Here is a 22,183-nt window from a genome sequence, read left to right as displayed (position 1 = left end):
GAGGTCACTAATATATTATATAAATGTTAAATTTGAATTCAATCAAATCATTGAATACAAAAAACGAATCGAGCAGAAACAGTCTGTCAGCCTATATTACTAAGTATATTCTATTATATATGTCTGAGATAGGCAACTCAAAGTCATCAGAGGGCTAAGTTTTACAACTTTAAAATCTAGTGTACGAAAGTATAAAAGTATAAGTTTAGAAAAAACCGCTATACTGTGTAAACTTACAATGTCAATTATTTTTCGTCATTGAGTAAGTATGAGTTAAATTTGAATTATTCAATTTAATAATAAATCATTCTAAATGATAAAAAACAATTTTATGTAAAAATTTGTTATTTTTAATTTAAATTTCCAATTTTGTAGAATTTTAACTTTAAATGTCTATAAAAAAAAAATATGTTCTATAATATATTTTTAATATTTTTAAAAAGCTATGTAAGAACTTCTACCATATTTGCAAGCTTTTTAATCTAAATATTTTTATCATCACTTAAAAAAAAACAATTTAAAATATCAAATACTTATTATAATAGTTTTAAATTAAACTTAATGTTTTAAAAATATCATTATATGATTAAATAGCAATCAATTTTTTGAAGTTTCTACGATTTAAAAACAAAAATTGTTTATATGTGAATATCCAATCTTAACAATAATTAAAAGAATGCTCATAAAAAATATGTGTGTATTTAATTTTTTTTTTATAACTATTATAAGAAAAACTTATATGGAACCTTCCATTAAAGTTTACATAAAATAAAACATTGTATAAAACATGAATCGAAAAAAAATAAAAAGTAGAAACTATGAAATACCTACCTATAAATAGTTAATAAAGGGCAGAAATATTTTGAAAATCATTTCATATCAATATACGCGTATAATGCTAATATAAATATTCGGAGACAATTTAAAGTCTCAACAGTAATTCATTTATGAGTTATGACCAAAAACCAAAATCGATTTTATCAAAAATGGTTTCGCTTAATTTTTTATTTATATTTTTCCCAGATATTTTTAAAACTAATGGACACTTTTTACTTTTTATTTTAGTATCAACACATTGTTGTAAAATATCCAAAATTTAATATACCTACTGCATGAATTATAAAAGTTTTGAATGTATTTTTAATTCATTCCAATAATACAATAATAACGAACTATCACAGAAATAAACCAAATGTTATATTAAAAAAAAGAACCAACGTAAATATTTTATAGTACATTTCATATAGCGAGTGAATACATATAGAAAAAGGTCAAGCGTTTAGGTTAAATGTTATGGTAGAAAATCAGGTTAATCACAATAACTTGTAGACATATGCCCTAGAATAAATTTTCGATAGCAAAGGTATACTTTCGTAGTTTTGTGTCGTAACAGGAGTTAGTTTGACACATAATGTGAACCTAAAATAATATGTTCAACATGTATAGTACAATAAAATGTTTTATTTGATAGTAAGTTCAAATTAATCAAAACATTTTTTATACTGTTTATACTATTATAGAATATTTTTTGGAAAAATTAATATACTGTTACCTATACACAGTTAACAATTGTGTACATGTTTATTATGTGCAGAATATTCAAAAATATTAAATATTACTAGTAAATTAACCACATATTACGTATTTCTAGGTATTAACTATTAGCTATTTATAATCTGTTATAAATACGCTTGAGTAAACTATTAAAAACCTATTTCCATAAGTTAAAATACACTATTAAATTTTATCATTGTTTTCAAAACCTATAGAATATAGACCAGAGGTCACCAAATGGCGGTCGCACATAAAGAATAAATAACATAGGTATATTTATATATAAATAAAAGAAAAAATATGTTCGAATTACATTTAATTTTAAAATAATACCTAATACCCATTACCTATATGTTAAAAATATGTAATTAAAAATTTTAATTCTCAGAAATTTTCAGATTTCTAGTGTAGTTCTTCAAAAATATTAAATGATGACCCCTGGTATAGACGATATGAAATACATATAAATGCATTGTATATAATTGCTATTAATAAATTATAATACAATAGTACCCAAATTTTAAACAGCGATAATTTAAAAAGAAAAAGGTTTACATTAATAGGTAATTAATAAATTAAATTGGAAATATTACACAAAAACTAAATTACAATATCGATATTTTTAGGACCTCGGTTTAGTATTTAACAATGGAGAAGGCACATATTTGTTAGAGATCCTATTTATTTACTCCGTTCTATCATATTGACCTGAAACTGTATGACGGTGAATATACGTACATATACAGTCCGCGTTTTTTAACGCCCACTATTGACTGTTTGACCTCATGAAATCGTTTCATTTGCTACAATTATTATTCAGGATAGAAAGTACAAAACAGAATAATCCACTTTAGTTAGTTTATAACGATTATTATGTCCTAGATCTCAAGTTTCCGTTATGGTTTTTATTTTGCCCAGAAATGTCAATGTATATTTATTATTCTCTTCCAAACATCAAGGTGTGAATCAAAGAATTTATCTCGTACTATTCATTCTTTAAATAAATTAAATAATTATTATTTTTTTTTTACATAAACCTATTGTCAAAATATTTTAGAGGTGGCAGACCGTAAATTTGTAGTGCATTTTCGAGTCAAAAATTGTGCAACAAGAAAAAGTTCAATAGACAATATATTTAGTCTAATTATAAAATAAGTAAATATATACTTTAAATTAATTATTATTATTAAATGAAATTCGTTAACAGAAAAATAATATTTTTCAAATAGTTATATATCAAATGTAGATACATATTACATGTATATAAATTGTATAATACTACAATTATATTAACAATGATATTAATTTTTAATATGTATTTAATGGTAGTATTCAATTCTGAAGTTAATACTATGTTTCGTGTTAGTGCCAGAAAAAACCATTGTGCTGCTTTAAGTACTAAACAAATTATCGCCTTTTAATATCAATATTTTTTTAACCTAAAAAAATGTGATTAAAGCATACAATTAAAGTTGTTTTCTTTATCACTTAAAAATTTAATACAGTAAAATAAAAATATATAGCTCTTATAAAAATGCATGCATAGTACATACATTCATATGAAAAACTTGTTATAAAAATATGATATAAAATATATAATGATAAAAACCATGGTAGTAAAATTAAATAGTTACTGCCTAGTACTTATCGGCTTTCTGCGCGACTTTTAAGTCGCAAAATCATCTATTATTTCATCGAAGTCCATTTTGTTCACTAGTTCAATTTCAATTACCAATAAACTTGGTGAATTTAGTTTATCCCCTTCCATACTTACTCAAAAATAAATTTTTACGAGTTTTAACGTAGTGCAATATCTACGTTAGGAAAAACTGTATCTAAATTATTACCGCATAAGAGTATTGATAACTCGATAACTCCATCAATATTTCTATTTATACCTTAAAGATATGCAACACATATATAAAAGATAATGAACACATTCATAAGCGAATGATTTTTCTAAATTATCGTTATAGAATTCTTGGAGTTAATTAGATTTTTAAGTTATTTCTTCAGGTGAAAATAATATTAAATTAGTCAAAAAAGTCATATTTGTCAGATGTTTTGATATAAACAGCACATCTCTTTTCAATTTCACTCTTCACGCGATCCAGTATGGTAAAATATATTTCTATTCTTAATTTATTATTTCCAATTATATGGACTTCATTTTACTTTGTTTCATCTGCTTTAAATTTGCATTTTTTTAGTCCTTAATTAATTAAAATCGTGCACTTGACTCTTTATTTTTTTTATTTTTTTTTTTTTTGTCAAAATTATATATTCATTAATACATTTATCATTTCGAATAGATGTTATGAAGTTAACTAAAGATTTATAGAGCTCGATTACTTTTTTCCAATTCTGTATTTACTTTTTGAAGCTGTTTACTTGTACTATTAAAACGCTCCAAAATTACATTCCAAAATATACAAATAAAAACTGTTTCAAAACAGTCAAGTTGACGTCTTAAGCCAGTTGCTTTACAACGAGTCATCACCTTTTCAAAATCATCTTCTTCTAATAAAATTTAACTTCTCAGAACATCGTCATAGTTTTGATATAAGCTGTCACAAGCTTCATACAAAGCAGACCACCTAGTTCCATCTGTTCTTTTGAAAACTTTTTTACTGAGCATTACTGCATTAGGCTGGACTTTAAAATATCCCATAGTTAAGTAGATGCAGAAAAAAAAAGAATAAAGATGTTGAATAGTGTTAAAAAACAATAACCCTGCTTTCACGCATTCAGCTACACAAGTTCCAACCAAATTTAGCGAGTGAGCAGCTCATGGAACATAATACACGTATGCATTTATTTTTTACTATCCTTGCCTGTAAACCCGGGTAAATTCCAGACATATTGGCGGCGTTGTCGTACGACTAGCCCCTACAGTTGTTTATGTCAATATAATTTTTAGTTAAAAAAGATATTACAGCCGTTTCAAGTGTCTTAGACTTATGACCAACATTAGAAAAAAACACATAAATCGTTCTACAGCAAAACCGTCATCTCTAACATAACGAATAACGTATGCTAAGTGGTCTGTGTGGCTGATATCAGAAATTAAGTCTATCACGATCGAAAAATATTTTGTACTTTTAATTTCTTTTTATAATTACATTAGTAAATTGTGTTGTCATTAATGTAATTATTTCATCACATGTTGTTTAGAAGAGAGGTAAGATGTAGGGCCACTACCCGGGTTTCCATGTTGAAATATATAATTGCTTAGAAAAGGATCAAATTCAGATATTAATTTTAAACACATCACAAAATTACCATTATTTTGACTTCAAAATTTTTCCACAAAATCTCTAAATAGAAGACCGCGACATTCCAGTTTTTTTATAATAGCAATAACCCGTTTCAACACATTTTTCTAATAATCTATTTCATTGTTTATTTGAACACAAAGATCACTATCTATTCTCCCAAAATTATTGCTCCTACGTAAAAATACTATTTGACAATTAATATATTCGTTAGAGACTTCATGTCGTTTTACAACCTTAATAACATTTCTTCAGTCCATTTAATATTCCGTAGCAAGTTTGGTAGAACCTGGGAATACAAAATAATGCGTTTTTACTACGAGAATAAATTAGAAATTTTCGAAGCTGTTGTTCTCCATTTAAAATTTTCCAATAAAATACACTTTTTCTTAAGTATCGCGTTTTATTCCTAAACTTTAATTTTGTTGACAATAAATCATAGTCAATATTTTATTTTATTTCTTTGAGTAATAAGCGATCAATTGTCAAATCATTAATTATCTATTCTGCAGGATCTTCGCTGATTAAATCGACTATTGGTACATCATCTTTTTCAATAGTATTATTTGAAAAACTTTCTAAGGATGTGACGTTTTGAATACAGTTGATAATATAAGTGATATCCATAATACTACAGGTACCCAAGTTTAAACAACTAGCGAACGTTTTTTTGTATAGAGTCAATTTCATTTAAAATAATGTTTGATTTAAAAAAAAAAAAAATCTATTTTTGGGGTTTTTTGCACTAAGTTGTTTAGTTTTTTTTTCCGCGATTTTTTTATACTTATAACTACTCAAACATAATCGACCGTCACAAATTAGAAAAGTGTGAACTTCATTTGTACCAAAAAAAAAAAAATTAAAACCGAACACGTACATTACTATAACACTATAGAAGATACCACATGAGCTCTCGTGATTGCATCGACTAATGATTGTTTTTATTAAATATTATATCTTGTGATAAAGACACAGTGCAGATGTGATTAGGTACAGATAAACACACAATCGTCAATAGTCAACCCACGTAATATTAATAACTTATTTTATGATCGTCATATCCACTTGTCTGTTGTCAAGTCGTATATTACATAACACGATAACAGAAAATTTACAAATGCAGCAATGCTATATAATAGGGCGATAAATTTTAGAATTTTGAAATTGAGAAACATAAAATATAAATACTATCACAATCCCATTAGTATAAAAACTTTTTATAATTAGTTGCACTTCTTTTAGTTCCATATAATAAAAACGTAATATTAAAAATTATTTGTCGCATTTGATAAACTACGGCCCTAAGCAGTATCTTATAGTATTTACTAGGAAATACGGACTGGAGTTAATTAATATATATTTATTATATTTTAAAGTTTGCTATTTGATAAAAGAAATACTTCTAAATAGTGGTATATTCAGTGAGTTTGTAAATTTATATATACTCCTCCATCTCTTATTAAATTTTTAATTGTTTCCTGTGATACAATAATTCATACAGTAGCTATACTGGCCAAAATCTACCTAGGCATCACAATTAATTTGATAAACCCCGTCCTCTCTATTATAAATCCTAGCTATACCACTGCTTCAAAGCTTTCACAAAGTCTTATTATGAGGCTTAAGATTTTAGTACTTTACAGAAATAATAAAAAAATATTAACATAAGAAATTTTAATAATTTTAGCAAATCATCTTATTAAGCAGAATATTTTTAAAAATTAACCAAAAATTTTCTTTTTATCTTTTGTATTGATTAAAAAACGAGCCAAGGTTATTAAACTTTAAAGTATTAATTTTTCTCATAACTCACTTTAAAATTATATTATTGACAAAAGTCTATGTCATTGCCTAGATAAAATTCTTATCTTTAAGTTTGATAATAGGTACATTTACTCTAATGTTAAAACTAACAATATAAAATGGATTCTGCTGAACGAAAATTTGCTAAGTTGTATGTATGTAAGACAGAGACAACACATGCGGGTGCGGTGTCCTCTTACTCACTTCAACTAATTTAATTATATAAATAATGTTGGAAATTCAACAAAATAATTTTTCATTTAATACATTGTAAAAAACATATTTAAATGACAATTAGACACTAAATATTTATGAAGAGGATATTAGTCTAAATATACCTATTTAGTATACTAAAATTTGAACATATTTTTCAAAATATAATTGGTAGTATTTTAACAAAGATAGGTAACAGTAAAATTCCATATTTTTATTACAAGATACAAAAAATATAAATATACTATTAAATAATAAATTTTTGAGTTTTTAAGAAAAATTAAATTTTAAATATACCGTTTTGTTCTATTTTCTACATTATTAAAATTATTTCAATTGTATATTATATATCATTATCAATTATTCACTTTGAACACAAGTATAATTTCTAACAAAACTATTCTAAAATATATACTTGAAATTTAAAATATTTTGTAATTTAACAATCTTTTGTTTTATTATGAACTTGGTAAATATTGAGTATATACAGGTATATACATATATATATATGTGTCTGCAAAATCAGGGAACATTACAACTTAGTAAGTATATAGTATTAAAAGTAAGAGAAGATTATGAGTTAAAAAAATTGTAAGCTAAAAAAAAACACATGGCTTTGTAGTCTAGTTTCTAACTGCAAAAATACGCATAAAGTAGCATGTTAAAATATTCCTTAATTCTGCAGAAATGTGGTAAAACATACATAGATATTTTGTTTTTCTTTAGTTACCCACAATAGTTAAAATTATGATACTAAATCCAGGTTTTCACTACTTCACTACATTGTGTTCCAAGTATTTAATATGTAGGTAACAAAATTCCACTAACAAGTTAGCCACAAGTTGAATATAATACTTATCCGACTCTACACAACACCGCACTATAGTGGAAACCTGAATTAGTTTATGCACATGAATTACATGTAAAATATTTTCTATTATCAAGGTTTATTAGCATTTTAATTAAAGAATAAATAAATAATATAAGGTAATATAATATATTTAATATAAGAATCTATTTAATAATACATTTTTTTATTTACCAGAGTGTTGATGATGAAACATCAATAATTGAAATGTTGATTGACAGTCTAAAAAAAACATTAATTGATAATCAAACAAGTGTATATCATAATATCATATTAAAATAAAATTGTTATTTATTAGGTATTGTCCAATTATAACTAGGTAATATAAAAAACACAAATCGAGGAAAAGATGATACACTTTACAAAGGTGACAATCGAAACTTACCAGTTAAACCTTAAGATTCGTATTCAAAGAGATCAGTATAGGACGAAAAACCTTGACACTAATGTTGTAGCAACGAAAAATTTTATTCTACAAATCTCGTTAAAAATACACGACAAAATGCGGTGTCAAACGCAAGCGAAATAAAACATTTAACAATTAATGATCTTAATAAAAACATCGCCGAGGAATAGTTTTCAACATTCGTAATTTCGGTGTCCTGTAAGACGAACAATCAAACAATCTATGTAACCATATAGCCATTAAGATAATAATAATAACAATCAGTAAAATACTACTATTCAGCAGACTGCTGCCGTATATATTATTATTGTGTCGTATGTAATAATTAATTAGCTAATGTTTGTACTTTGTGAACGGTTCTTATCACATAAATTTAATTGACAATATTCCGTGTTTGGGCGTTTCTGCGAGAATCGAGGTTGCAATGTTGCATAGTTTATTATCATGTCGATGTTATAATGTTTGCATCGCGTTATCAGTGTTTGTTTGTTTGGCATGTGATTATCAGGCCGTGTCGCAGACTGTATACTATATTATTATAGTCACCGTTTTTCAGTTTCCAGGATCAAAAACATTAAAAACTGTGAAATGAGTTTAAATTTCGTTAAAATATAATAATTCGTTTTCTGTTTGCTGGCTGCCATAGTTATAGTCTTACCCAAACACTTGTCCAGTCTAAGTACTAAGTTTACTCGACTCGTGAAAAATGTCCATTGAAATAGAATCTGCTGAGTTAGTACTACTCATATGACTATATCATTTTATGTATTTAACACAAAATGTTCCCATTACTTACTAAACTTAACTTTATTTACAGTGTCATCCGACTTATACAGCAATATCTGAAGGAGTCAAATCTAATGAAATCTCTGCAAACTCTTCAAGTAATTGTTTAAACTATTCCACTTTTGTAGATAATAAACTATTCATTTTTGAAATAATAAAAATTTAGTGTACCAAGTTTAGATTTAGTTTTTTATAGTAAATTCATATTTAGTAATTTTATCATTACATTTTTAGGAGGAAACCAGTGTATCATTAAACACAGTAGATAGTATTGATGGTTTTGTCGCAGATATACACAATGGTCATTGGGATACAGTTTTAAAAGCAGTACAGTCTTTGAAATTACCTGATAGTAAATTAATTGATTTGTACGAACAAGTTAGTGTTCTACTGTTTATATTAAATAAATAATAATAATTTAAAATATTATAATATGTTATTTATTGGCAGGTTGTATTTGAACTGATAGAGTTGCGTGAACTTGGAGCTGCTCGATCACTTTTACGTCAAACAGATCCTATGATTGCTTTAAAACAACATGAACCTGATCGCTACATACACCTTGGTATAATTATATTCTTTATAAATGGTAGTCACAATAATTGAAAATTTTTGATTATTCTAATAAAATACTGATGACTTATAATATATATTTGTAAAAAGTTTAATTATTAAATTATTGAAAATTCTAATTTCTCTTCAAATTCAAATCATTGTTCTTTTTATATATTTTTAATTTAAATATAGTTAGTTTATTGTTTTGTTGTTATAGAAAATCTTCTAGCTCGGTCTTATTTTGATCCTCGTGAAGCATATCCAGAAGGTACATCTAAAGAAAAACGAAGGATTGCTATTGCTCAATCATTAGCTGGTGAAGTATCTGTAGTACCATCATCTAGACTTTTAGCACTATTAGGCCAAGCATTAAAGTGGCAACAACATCAAGGTCTTTTACCACCAGGTATTTTAAAATATCATTTAAGTTAAAAAAAAAATTATAACAGGTATCTATGTAAATTTTAAACTGTTATTTTTAGGTACTTCAATTGATTTATTTAGAGGTAAAGCAGCAGTTCGAGATCTTGAGGAAGAAACATTCCCTACTCAATTATTTAAGCAAATTAAATTTATCCAAAAGAGTCACGTTGAATGTTCTAGATTTTCACCAGATGGCCAGTTTTTGGTGACTGCCACTGTAGATGGATTTATTGAAGTATACAATTTTGTTACAGGAAAAATAAGAAAAGATCTTAAATATCAAGCTCAAGTAATATTAAATTTTTTAAACAATTAGTACTTATGATGTATTCTTGAAATTATTTTTTATTTTTCAGGATAATTTTATGCTTATGGAAGACGCTGTACTAAGTTTAAATTTTTCTCGTGATAGTGAAATGCTGGTATCTGGCTCTCAAGGTGGAAAAGTGACTGTTTGGAAAATAATGACTGGACAAGTGATGCGAAAATTTGAAAAAGCTCATGTACTAGGGGTTACTTGTGTACAATTTTCTCGAGATAATACTCAAATTTTAACCGGTTCATTTGATATGACTATAAGGTGATATTACTAATAAAAATAAAAAAAATATGTTTATTGTAAAATTTATGTTGATAATTTTTTTTTTTTACTTTAATAGAATTCATGGTTTGAAATCTGGAAAAACGCTTAAAGAATTCAGGGGACACACATCATTTATTAATGAAGTTGTATATACTGTTGACGGTCATAGTATAATCAGGTGAATATTATTAAGATTAGCCTTAATAATTATTAATATAAACAGTTTTTAATATTATATTTTATTCGTAACAACAGCGCGTCTAGTGATAGCACTGTAAAAGTATGGAGTGTGAAAACTACAGAATGTACACACACCTTTAAATCTATGGGAGCAGCCGATGTAGCTGTTAACAATGTGCATCTCTTCCCTAAAAATCAAGATCATTTTGTTGTTTGTAACCGTTCAAACACCATTGTCATTATGAATATGCAAGGCCAAGTGAGTAATCCATTAAAATATTTTTTAAATATAATATATTGATAAAAAAAAATTATATTTATAGATTGTTAGATCATTTACCAGTGGTAAACGTGAAGGCTGCAATTTTGTATGTTCCACGGTGTCACCTAGGGGAGATTGGATATATGCAGTTGCTGAAGATTATAATTTGTATTGTTTTTCTTTAAACAGTGGAAAATTGGAAAAAACTCTACAAATACATGAAAAAGACGTTATTGGACTAACACATCATCCTCATCAAAATTTATTATGTACCTACTGCGAGGATGGTATGGTACGGTTATGGAAACCTTAAATTGTTTATGTTTAATATCCTAATAGTATAAATTCAAACAAAAATTGAACTCATTTAATAATTAATGATAATAATTTTGATAAGTATACATTATTAGTAATGTGTTTTGAGTATCATATTGTAATTAAATAAAAATTAATTTAATTACTTTTTATATTTTATTAATATATCTACCTGTAATGTATTCTGTTGTGTGCGTTTTGACATATTTCATTTAGTTTATTCAATATACACTGTAAACTATAATAATTTTAGTACTAAACATATACCATACTTTAATTAATAAATAATAGTTAAATAAAAATTGTTTTCATTAATATTTATAATAACCTATAAGACTTTAAAAATATTAGCTGTATTTCCTATTCTTGCTGTAGAGGATTAAAACAACCAACATTTTTTTGACAAAGACAAACTATATAATATACATTTTGTAGAAGCACTGCTACTCTTAAGAGAAAAATGCGCTAAGTGAAGAATATTTTTATTTTCAAACCATAAAAACCAAGACGTAAACAGATAAACCATAGACTTATAGTTTAAATACATAAATCTTGTTTACACCGCACACATAGAATATATTCCCGAACCCTAATCATGCAAAGTAATATACTAACTAACATGATAAAATAATTTTTTTTTTTTTCTTATTGAACTTAAGCTTCGATGACTAAGGACATTAGCTGTTGTAGATGTTATGAACTGTGGTAGGGGAAGGTTGGTACAGTAGGTTGTTTTTTTTATGATTGTTACGGTTAATAGTAAATACGTGTATGTATAGCAAGGTTTTTAACCACCATGATCCCGGGTGGTAACCCATCCGGGAGCTAGTAGCTGTGGCCGTTACTCTTAGTCGCATTCTGCGACTGGTAGCAGCCAATGTGCCATGCCAAGCCACATGATATAAATATGTGGAGTCATAATACCTATGTTTTTAAAATATATTAATACAGTGATATGAATACTTAACACATTTCTATTTTAGACTTAACGCTTTCAGTTAATTTTAATTAGTATGGTTAAAACCATTTTTTAAACATAATTTGTATACATTTTAATATAATGCACTATTAATAATTTGAAATTTTATAAAAAGTCTAACATACAAAATTACATAAATAATTTTCTTAATTTTTATTTTAGTAATATTTTTTAGTTAATTCACTCTAATATTAAAGCTAACAATACCAAATCAGTTATGCTGAACTCAAATTTGGAATGGATTGCATACAAAAATAGTTACAAATAATCACTTAAACATAAATTCACCCAAATGATAGATACTTGAATCAAATAAATTTTAAGTATCAGTAGTATCACCCAAATAAATGATGCCTTTAAAATATATAAAGTAAGATATTAATGTTCTACTACAGAGCATTCATGTGAGAACCAACCAATGTGTGTCTTAATACAAGTTAGTTTTGTATAATTTTTACATTAATAATAGTATTAAGAAAATATAATTTTTTGATTTTCTCAACTTAAGTTGTCCAGCACACGTTTAAATATCCATAACGACCATAACACTAGACTTTAGAAATAGTTTATTTTGTTAATATTTCATTGCTTATAAAAAAATTCTTTTTAATAAAAATATCCAGAGACCCAAAATAACTAGTTAATTCAGTTATTCAGTTAGATTTTTCCCATTAGGATCCTCAAATGAGCAATAATTTTTTTTTAGTTTTTTAATTAAAATTAAAATTTAGGCTGTGTAGAAATTATTTATGACTACTGATAATATATAAATTCATATTACACATATTCACATAAACACTTTAGGAAAAAAACAAAATTCAGTACTTATAGAATAATGAAATTAAATTTACACAAAGTTGTTAATACAATAATATTGTTTATTACCTAAATAAACTTGTTCTATTTTTTAAACTAAAAATATGATTTAATATTAATCAATTTTTATTTAAAAAATGTTATATACAATACAATAAAATAATATTACTGATTACAATTTGCAGGTTGATAAAAACCAAGTAAAATAAAATAATATAAAACCTGAAATAGATATTCTGATAAAAATGTACATTCTAATGTGTATAAAAAGATTGAACTATTATTTTTGAATGGTTAAAAAAGAAGTAGATTAGGTGTATACTATTAAACAAATTAATATACTACTAAATTTGTTAATATGTTTGAATTTTCAATTTTAAATAATGCCAATAGTATCATAACAATAATGGAATCTAAACTAATATAATTCGAATATTTAAAAATATTGTAATTATTTGAAAAAAAAAATCATAAAATAATATAATTAACGATTAGAAAATATTAAACATACATAGAATTATAAGTATAATTTGTATTTAAATAATGAAGAGATAAGAGCCCCAAAATGAGAAGCAAGTAAAAGAATTTTAATTTAACTTAAATTAAAATACCTGTACTGTAAAATAATAATTATAATAAAATAAAATATGGAAAAGGGGACAACACTTATAAAATCTAAAAGTGAACTTAAATTTTGATACTCAAGCTGACGCATTACAACAGAATTGTTTAATTTGGAATGCAGCCGAATCATTTGTGTTTGCTGTAGTTGCATCTATCCTGATTGGCTTCATACACACTTTGTCAATTTCGTCCCCATCCATACTATCCATTTGACGGGCTGATACTTTGCGATGGATTTCTAAATAACAAATAGGTTTAAAATTAAATCCATTTGCTATAATAATTATTTATATTTAATAAGTCATAATAAGACAGATTAAAATAAAACATTCATATTTTCATCAGGAACCTGTAAAACAAACCTGATTTATGATGATTGGCAGCATTGTTTCCTGACGTTGTCAGAATTGACTGTAGGTTTGACATCAATTGGCTCAATGTTTGTAGGCCGTATCGTATCACCTTCAGGTGGGTCTCTCATTTGCTTTTGAGACACAATGTTATAGATTTCTGAACAATGGTGAAAAACCGAACGAAAAAAAACAAAAACAAAACTACTCAGTACCAAAATAATACAATATATAACTAAAACATTATTTAAAAGCAATTTAATTATATTAATAATCCAATTTTAAATCATGGGATATAGAATATATTAACACTTTGGAAACAGAAAATGAAATCAAATATATTATACTTAGGTTGCACCCTAACTTAATCGAAAATAACATGAAACATTTAAGCAAGACTTGAATCATTTTTAAATGTATCAAAATTATAAAATGAATTCAACAATAACTAATAAAAGAAATTTTTATGAAATATTTACATATTTAATGAAAATAATCATAATAAATATAAACAAGTATTAACTTATATGATTAATGTTTAATAGTGTTACTAATTATTTAGTTGATTTTCATTTAATGTTAATTAAATAATTTATTATTAATAATAAAATAGGTATTAAAAAACATTTTATTAAAAAGTTTTAAATTTAATACATGTAACATAATATTCAGAACAAAAATATCGAAACATAAAGGATTTCAAAAAAAATTTTTTATGTCATAGATTACTTAAATCAATAAAAAAAAAGATCATTTTACTGAAGAAAATATAGTATTAGTAACTTAAAAGTTAGTTCAAAAATAATAATTTGAATACAATTCCCAAACATATTAAATGTTACATTATAAATAAAAAATAAAATAAACAAAATAATGTTTATTTTAAAGAATAAATACAAATTTATTATTTGAATAAATGCATAATTCAAATATTTAAATTTCATTTATAACCATATAAATACTAATGTTTCAATATGACATTAATAAACCAAACCTTATTACTTATTAAATTTGGAAAATATGTAAAAAAAAGTTACATGCTATTACAATAGAAAGTAAAGCTATGGAAAACTTATATTATATACTTCTAATAAATTAGTTTTTTGTTAAATAAAAAGAAAGAAGGTCAAACATTTTTTACAAATGATATTTATGAGTTATATTCATATATAATCATTTTTTTAAATTTATACTAACTTGCATAGAAAAAAAATCATGTAGTAAAGTGTTTATAAATAATATTTAATTGTAAAAATGTAAGCTATAAATGTATTTTCATAAAAAATAGACTATGATTCACATAGTGACTAATCAAAAACGATATATTATACTAAATATCTGAATGGTTTTTAATTTTTAGTCAATAATTTATCAACAAGAAACTAATTCTAAAATCAACAAGTTAAAAGTATATATTAAACAATTTTATAGACCTAAAGCAGAGGAACAAATTTAAAAAATTTTAAATATCAACAAAATAATGGTATTAAGATATGTGTACAAATAGAGAGTATTAACATTACAAAAGAGACAGCAAAGAAAAAGTTTATAAATTACATAATCTTGAACTTTTAAAAAAAATCAACAATTTTAGTGTCATCAATGGGTGGTTACTTAACACAATGTTTTGTATCTTCAATCATATATACTTAATATATCTACTGATATAGATTGTATATTTCGACTTAAATTAAAAAAAAAAAAAAATACATCATCCTACTTCCCACTATTTATAAAGAAATGTGTCATTTTATAGATAACTTTTCAATTTTACAACCTATTTATTACCATGCAAAAAAAAAAAAAAAGAACACTATAAATTTAATTTTTATAGTTTATTATTATCACTTTATTTATTTAAAATAAATTGCATACTTAATTTTATGCACTCGTGCAATGCTTTTTGTTTAATTTACTTTATTTAAACAAATTTGTTTATCAGTAAAACTATCATGGTTTTACAACTAAAACCACATTATATATAGCAGACATGCAATAGTTATATATATATATTAGACATTTAAACAGACTATTATCAGTGACAATAACCAAATACATACACTAGGTTGAGATAACCAATAAACATCTATACAATGTTTATAAGTTGACTACAAATTTGAAAATATTTTTTTAAATAAAAAGATAACTAAATTCAAATTATAGAAAACAAATTTCACAATACTCATCTAAATATATAAATTCAAGTCTTATTGTATGTTAAACATAAAAATAAAAATAAAAATTGTACATACCTGTTAATATGTTTTCAAAAGCAGTTTCGACATTGGTCGAATCAAGAGCAGAAGTTTCTATAAATGACAAATTATTGGCCTCAGCAAATGCTGTAGCTTCATCTGCTGGTACAGCTCTTAGATGACGCAAATCTGACTTATTACCCACTAACATAATGACTATGTTTTGATCAGCATGATCACGAAGTTCACTCAACCATCGCTCTACATTTTGATAAGTTAACTGTTTTGCAATATCATAAACCAACAGTGCACCTACAGCTCCTCGATAATAACTAAAGATAAAGATAAATAATTCATTTAATACAGTATTAATAAATGAAATATAGAAAAATTAATATTTACGCTGATGTGATAGCTCTGTATCGTTCTTGTCCCGCAGTGTCCCAAATTTGAGCTTTGATTATTTTCTTATTTACCTGTAAATAAAATGTATTAAAAAAAAAAAAAAAACAATTTTTAAAACTGAAATTGTAAGGAATTCAATATAGAAAAATAAAAAACAAAACATTATTTTATGGCTATTTAGAAAAAAAATATACATAGATTTAGACAATAAAATAAAATGAAAAACAATATACCAATTTAAAAGTAATATTAGCAAGTATTCATGACTGATAACTTGTAATTTAAAAAATAATGAAATATGTTGATTTAAAAATTATTATTCAAGAAAATTGTATTTTATAATTTATTTATTAACAGTAGAGGTAGGTTTGAGTACATAAATATACCAATATGCTAGCTTGTATAATTTTTACAAACCACAATGTATAATTATTAATATTAATTTTAAACTAAACAATGATGGTCGCAGTTATAGTTCATATATTTAATTTTAAATAGGTTATAATAAATTAACAGAATATAATAAAATACCTTAATGCTTCTTGTAGCAAATTCTACCCCAATGGTAGACTTTGATTCTAGATTGAATTCATTGCGAGTAAATCTAGCTAGCAAGTTACTCTTGCCAACACCAGAATCTCCAATAAGAACAACTACAATGAAAATGAAACAATATAAGTATTTCTTGTTTTAATTAAATAATTTAAAACAAACAACATTAAAGCACAAATCTAAATTATTTATTTATTATCATTTCTTATTTAAATTCATTAAATCTTATATTAATTTAACTTTAAATAAAGTAAAATAATAGTTTCTAACAAATATTTTAACTCTGGTCAAGTCAACTGATTTCACAAGTTAAGCAACTTTTTACCTTAATTACCAGTTTTATTCAGTAGTGTTCCTGTATTATATTAAAAATTTACCACAATAGATACCTACTTATTTAAATAGTTCATTAATTTTGAACAAAATATAACATAAACAGTAAGGAAACAAAAATAAGCCTTTAGCAGATCTTTAGTATTTTTATGTAAGCTGAATGCTTAACTTAGAAACACTTTTGAACGCACCAATTTAATATTATTATAGCTGTATGATATATATCTTTAAAAATTAAAAATAATACAGTTCAAAAACAAACTATAATTTAAAACATACAAAATACATATTATTAATAACAATTTAAAGGTGTTGATTAAAAACTACTATAAATTTAAAAAAATGTTCTTATCATTGTGTGGCCATGTGGATGAACTAATACAAAATGTTTATTAATTTTAGTTTAAGTAAAACACATAACTTACTAAAGTAAAAATGGAAAAAACCTATGAACAATCTTTAATACTCTAAAAATAAACAATTAAGTATAAAATACTATCTAATTTGAAAATATTTATTTTACATAAACTGTTTCAAAGAATTAGTCAATCAAACTGAATTAAAATGTTTAATAGATAAATAAAATAATAATCTTAATATTAATTAATATTTTTTAAAGCCTAGTTTGTTAAAAAATCTACTTAAAAACCCATAGATTTCTGTCATGTCCAATATTAAGAAAGGGGGTAAATGGTGTACTCTTTCCATGAAATATGATCAGAGAACTAAACTACGTGTGACTTAGTTCAAACCATTAACAGTGGCGCATTTAAACAGCAGCCCTAGTTCACTCAACTACTGTCTGATATTAACTTATAAAAATTAATAGATAATATAATATTAAGCTACATAGTTTTGATATCATAAAATATACCATACATTTTATGATAAACATATATATAAATTGGGATCAAATATAATAAAACTAGAACATAAACATTCAATTTCATCTTTAGAAATTTATATTTTATTAACTACAACAATGTCTAAGAACGTATTGTTAACACGCATTTAGTGTCTTATATCTACATATATCAATAACTCAAAAAATGTAGCATCAGCAATTTTTTCTATAGATAATATTTTATTTTAAACAGATTTTAAATATTCATAATTTGTATAATGAACTATTGTTTTGATTTTATATCAGATAAGTAAAAGATAAAAGATAAAGTAATAGTCAAAACTATAATAACTTTTTGAGCATAGGACAAAGATGTATGATTCCAACATTATATGTGTGTGTGTGTATGTATATATATATATATATAAATCACAATTTAAATAATATAAATAAATTGGTCCAACAAGCATTCAATGTGTTTATTAAAGCCAATAAACCAGAGTCTATTAAAAGGTCAAACAATGAAACTAGCTAGGTCCATTATGAATTCTGCATCATTGAATGTTAATGTAAGATTTGATCTATACCAATTATTTGCCAAAAAAATACTAATTATTGAAATAAGTATATATATAGTAAATTGTTTAATTTATATATTTACATAAAATTTACAGAAATATGTTATAAATTATAATATTTAATATAAATTAAATACTGTCTTCATTTTAAATCTTATTTTGATTTAAATAGAAGTAATAAATAAAAATATAGATAGTTATTTCAATAATTTAATAATTGTAGCATAATTATTTTACTTATATCTAGTTTGCATATTTCATGAGATTTACTTCTTTACTAGTTGATTAAATAACTAAAAAACTGTTTTCTTTCACAACTACATGTACCTTAATATAAATAATTAGACTTTGGATTTGTGAAATAAGTAATCTATTAAATTGTATTAATATTTTGCAATAGTTAATTACAGATTTTTTTTAGTAATGGTAGAGTTGATGTGTGCTTTCTCCCTATATTATTAATTTCCAACTATAGTTATTATTTAAACATTGCATTTTGTGGTGATAATGTAATAGTCAATTTTGATCATGGTAATAATTTTAACACTGAATTTTAATAATGTTATCTATAAAATAAAATATCAAGATACCTAGTTATACTGATCACAAATCTATATTTGAAAATTTTTTTAAAGTAATTTTGATAATTTTTAATTATTAATCACAAATAATTGTCAATAATAAATAACCAATTTTTTGTACTTAATCATATTTTGAAGCACACCATTTCCACAATATTACCTGCCACATGAATGATTTAGACTTCTTAACCATAATTATATAAGTAAATTTTAAAATTAAGTACAATGCTATAATAACCATAGGCTGGTTTATATGGAATTATAAAAAAAATATGATTAAGATTAATTCTTATCTATTTATTTATTTAATAATATTGCTCTAAAAAACAAATCTTTAAAAAATGATTATTAATTTTTCTATGCTTAATCAAATAAGTAAGAAAAGCAAGTCTAAAACGGAAATTAAATTTTAACTACAAATAACACAATTATTATTATCTGTGTGCTTATCATAATTTCATAAACCTTGCAAAACTATTTGGTATGACGTACATCAATATAAGTAATTTAATTGTTGATACATGAGTACCTACATTTATCATATTAAAAAAAAGTTGTGTTATAAGAGAATTATACTAACCATAAAGATAGAACTAATTAAACTAATAGTGGTGTAAATAAATTAAATGAACTATAAAACATAGTATTCTTAGACCATCTATTTACACAGGAGCTCCTACAATCTATCTAATATGATAAAGTAACAATGTTTACGATTTTAAAATCGTTTACTATTTCATAAAAATTATAAAATAATTTAATAGAAAAACATTACACGAATAGATTTCTATAAATCTCCATTATGAGCATTACCTTTAAACAAATAATCGTATTCTTCGTCACCATTGCCCATTTTTGCTATCACTAATAGAATTATAAGTTGAAACAGAGAAGTTAATACGGAAAACAAAAGATCACGATAACGTACTTATATAATCCAAATGCGTAAATATTAAAAAAAAACTACTAATAAAAATACATTTCAAATTATCAACGATGACAATGTTTGATAGAGCATAGTTCTGAACGAGTTAAAGAAAAAATTAAATTAACGAATAGAATAAAAAAATTTAAAAACGCAAAATAAAAAAGTCTTGATTATTTTAGTGAGGTTGCATCGAATTTTTCCCGTGACAATTCACGAAATAAGTCATGACTATTGGATGAATTACCAATCAGCAGTAAACAGTGTGCCAGAAAGTGATAATTCAAAATATCTTTCTTAATCAGATACGCCCAACATTATACCGCCAAATATTTAAAAAAAAAAAAAGACTTTACCTGTTATAAAAATCAATAAATATGATATAAAAATAATACAATAAAATGTATATTGAAGAGTTTAAAGATTTAACTGTAATATTAAAAACATTCACAATCACCTAAACCCTCCTACTGATAAAATATTACAAAATTACATCAAATTTATCACCAGACAATTATTCTCCTCATCTTAATTAGCCACATAATTTTTTCATGTGTAATTAAAAAATAAAAATATAACCAACATTGGATCTTATCTTTAAAATAGTGTCACTAGATGATATCTTCATTCATGTGACCATATTTCTTTACTGTTTATAAATAATTCAAATTGTAAATATTTTATCAAAATTGCGACTAGGTAATTACAAATTATTTTGTTTATGAAAATTCGTAAAATAGTTAATATTTATACCAAATGTTTGAAAATTTAATATAATTTTTTCTTTGAATACCTTGTTAAAAAAAAATTAATGCAATTCCGCGAAAAACTTTTATTATATTGTATTTATAATACTAAAAAAATAAGTTTTATAGGTGGAATGGTGCAGTGGCGTATTTACAGGGGGGATCAAGGAAATAAATCCCCCCCATAAGCTGTATACACACAAATAGTTATAGTCATTATATTATTTAAAAATTATTATTATTATTATTATTATTATTATTTTTATCAATAATTGATTAAATTTGCAAGAATTAAAATATTATAATATATTGTACAATATTCTCATTGGTATCTTCATTGACTTCATTTATGCCCCCATGACAAAAACCTAAATACGCCACTGGATTGGTGAATACTTTAGCTTTCAAGCAACTCCCTCCCTTGAATCCACTGATCTTTTTATCTTTTTATTAAATATATTAGTATTACAATGATATGTTTTTTTCTTTTAATCAGTGTACATGATTTATAATAAAAAGAATGATTTAATCTTCAACTTCAAAGATTATAAATAGAATATTTGATAAAATTGGAACTTTTGAAGGGTCAAAAATTCCCAATAGACATTTTTTAAAATAATCTAAAGACAAAAATTATTAGATACTGCAATAAGATTTCAACAAATCAATCTTTTTGTTTTGTTTTAATTCAAAAATGTCATTAATAGAGATTCAGCACCGCTTGTTACTACATATGTTAATATTTACGTAACATAAACATTTTTACAAAATATCTAAATATTTATTTTAATTATAAGTTATTTATGAAATTATAATGTAATAATGTAATATGTGGTTCTGCTAAAAAATCAAATAAGAGAACTATCCAACCTTCCAAAATATCTATTGTCGTATAATTACTGGAGCACCCTGGTATATCTCCAACAATGCAATAAACTCTGACCTAAAAATCTGCTCTGTCGACGAAACTGCTACCATATACAGCAAATGCTTCCACGTAAAACTACAATCTAACTCTAATTAGCTCATAAA

At 24.4% G+C, this 22,183-nt stretch overlaps 3 protein-coding genes across 5 annotated transcripts in view; 1 reads left to right on the top strand and 2 right to left on the bottom strand.

Annotated features, from left to right (window-relative positions):
- The window catches only part of LOC112598014 (protein roadkill), a 46,243-nt gene extending 37,787 nt beyond the window's left edge, over positions 1 to 8,456 (bottom strand). The window contains exons 1-2 of one of the 2 annotated variants that reach the window (XM_025344314.1): positions 8,099 to 8,456; positions 7,888 to 7,935 (exon numbers count right to left, since the gene is read on the bottom strand). The gene's annotated coding sequence lies outside the window, so the exon portion shown is untranslated. Of the gene's footprint in view, positions 1 to 7,887; positions 7,936 to 8,098 lie in introns of those variants that run through there. The other variant, XM_025344316.1, reaches the window with a different exon arrangement.
- Positions 8,457 to 8,622: 166 nt separating this feature from the next.
- Positions 8,623 to 11,294, top strand: LOC112598013 (WD40 repeat-containing protein SMU1). Its single transcript, XM_025344312.1, has 10 exons — positions 8,623 to 8,851; positions 8,937 to 9,003; positions 9,140 to 9,283; positions 9,356 to 9,470; positions 9,678 to 9,866; positions 9,943 to 10,172; positions 10,240 to 10,463; positions 10,543 to 10,644; positions 10,722 to 10,905; positions 10,970 to 11,294. Exons 1-10 carry the CDS (start codon positions 8,826 to 8,828, stop codon positions 11,219 to 11,221), a joined length of 1,533 nt encoding a protein of 510 aa, XP_025200097.1. The 5' UTR covers positions 8,623 to 8,825; the 3' UTR covers positions 11,222 to 11,294.
- Positions 11,295 to 13,515: 2,221 nt separating this feature from the next.
- Positions 13,516 to 20,598, bottom strand: LOC112598042 (ras-related protein Rab-11A). Of its 2 annotated transcripts, XM_025344360.1 has the most exons (6): positions 20,294 to 20,592; positions 17,124 to 17,245; positions 16,590 to 16,663; positions 16,245 to 16,519; positions 14,005 to 14,152; positions 13,789 to 13,880 (listed from the first exon to the last, which is right to left on the bottom strand). In XM_025344360.1, the coding sequence occupies exons 1-5, from the start codon at positions 20,331 to 20,333 to the stop codon at positions 14,010 to 14,012; spliced, it is 654 nt and encodes a 217-aa protein (XP_025200145.1). In that variant the 5' UTR covers positions 20,334 to 20,592; the 3' UTR covers positions 13,789 to 13,880; positions 14,005 to 14,009. The 2 variants fall into 2 exon arrangements, with proteins under 2 accessions (XP_025200144.1, XP_025200145.1); XM_025344359.1 differs by lacking the exon at positions 14,005 to 14,152 and having other exon boundaries at positions 13,516 to 13,880; positions 20,294 to 20,598.
- Positions 20,599 to 22,183: the final 1,585 nt, after the last annotated feature.

The sequence above is a fragment of the Melanaphis sacchari genome, unplaced genomic scaffold, assembly GCF_002803265.2.
Source record: "Melanaphis sacchari strain LSU unplaced genomic scaffold, SCAv2.0 Contig44_pilon_pilon, whole genome shotgun sequence".
Taxonomy (NCBI): Eukaryota; Metazoa; Arthropoda; class Insecta; order Hemiptera; family Aphididae; genus Melanaphis; species Melanaphis sacchari.
Note: the sequence above shows the minus strand (reverse complement) of the source record. Positions and strands in the feature narration are given on the sequence as shown.

Coding starts and splice junctions, on each gene's coding strand:
- LOC112598013 (XM_025344312.1), top strand. CDS start 8,826: ATGTCCATTGAAATAGAATCTGCTGA. Junction 8,852..8,936: donor ATTGAAATAGAATCTGCTGA/GTTAGTACTACT, acceptor CTTTATTTACAG/TGTCATCCGACTTATACAGC. Junction 10,464..10,542: donor TCATTTGATATGACTATAAG/GTGATATTACTA, acceptor TTACTTTAATAG/AATTCATGGTTTGAAATCTG.
- LOC112598042 (XM_025344359.1), bottom strand. CDS start 20,333: ATGGGCAATGGTGACGAAGAATACGATTATTTGTTTAAAG. Junction 17,246..20,293: donor ATACGATTATTTGTTTAAAG/GTAATGCTCATA, acceptor TTTTCATTGTAG/TTGTTCTTATTGGAGATTCT. Junction 16,520..16,589: donor TACAGAGCTATCACATCAGC/GTAAATATTAAT, acceptor CTTTATCTTTAG/TTATTATCGAGGAGCTGTAG.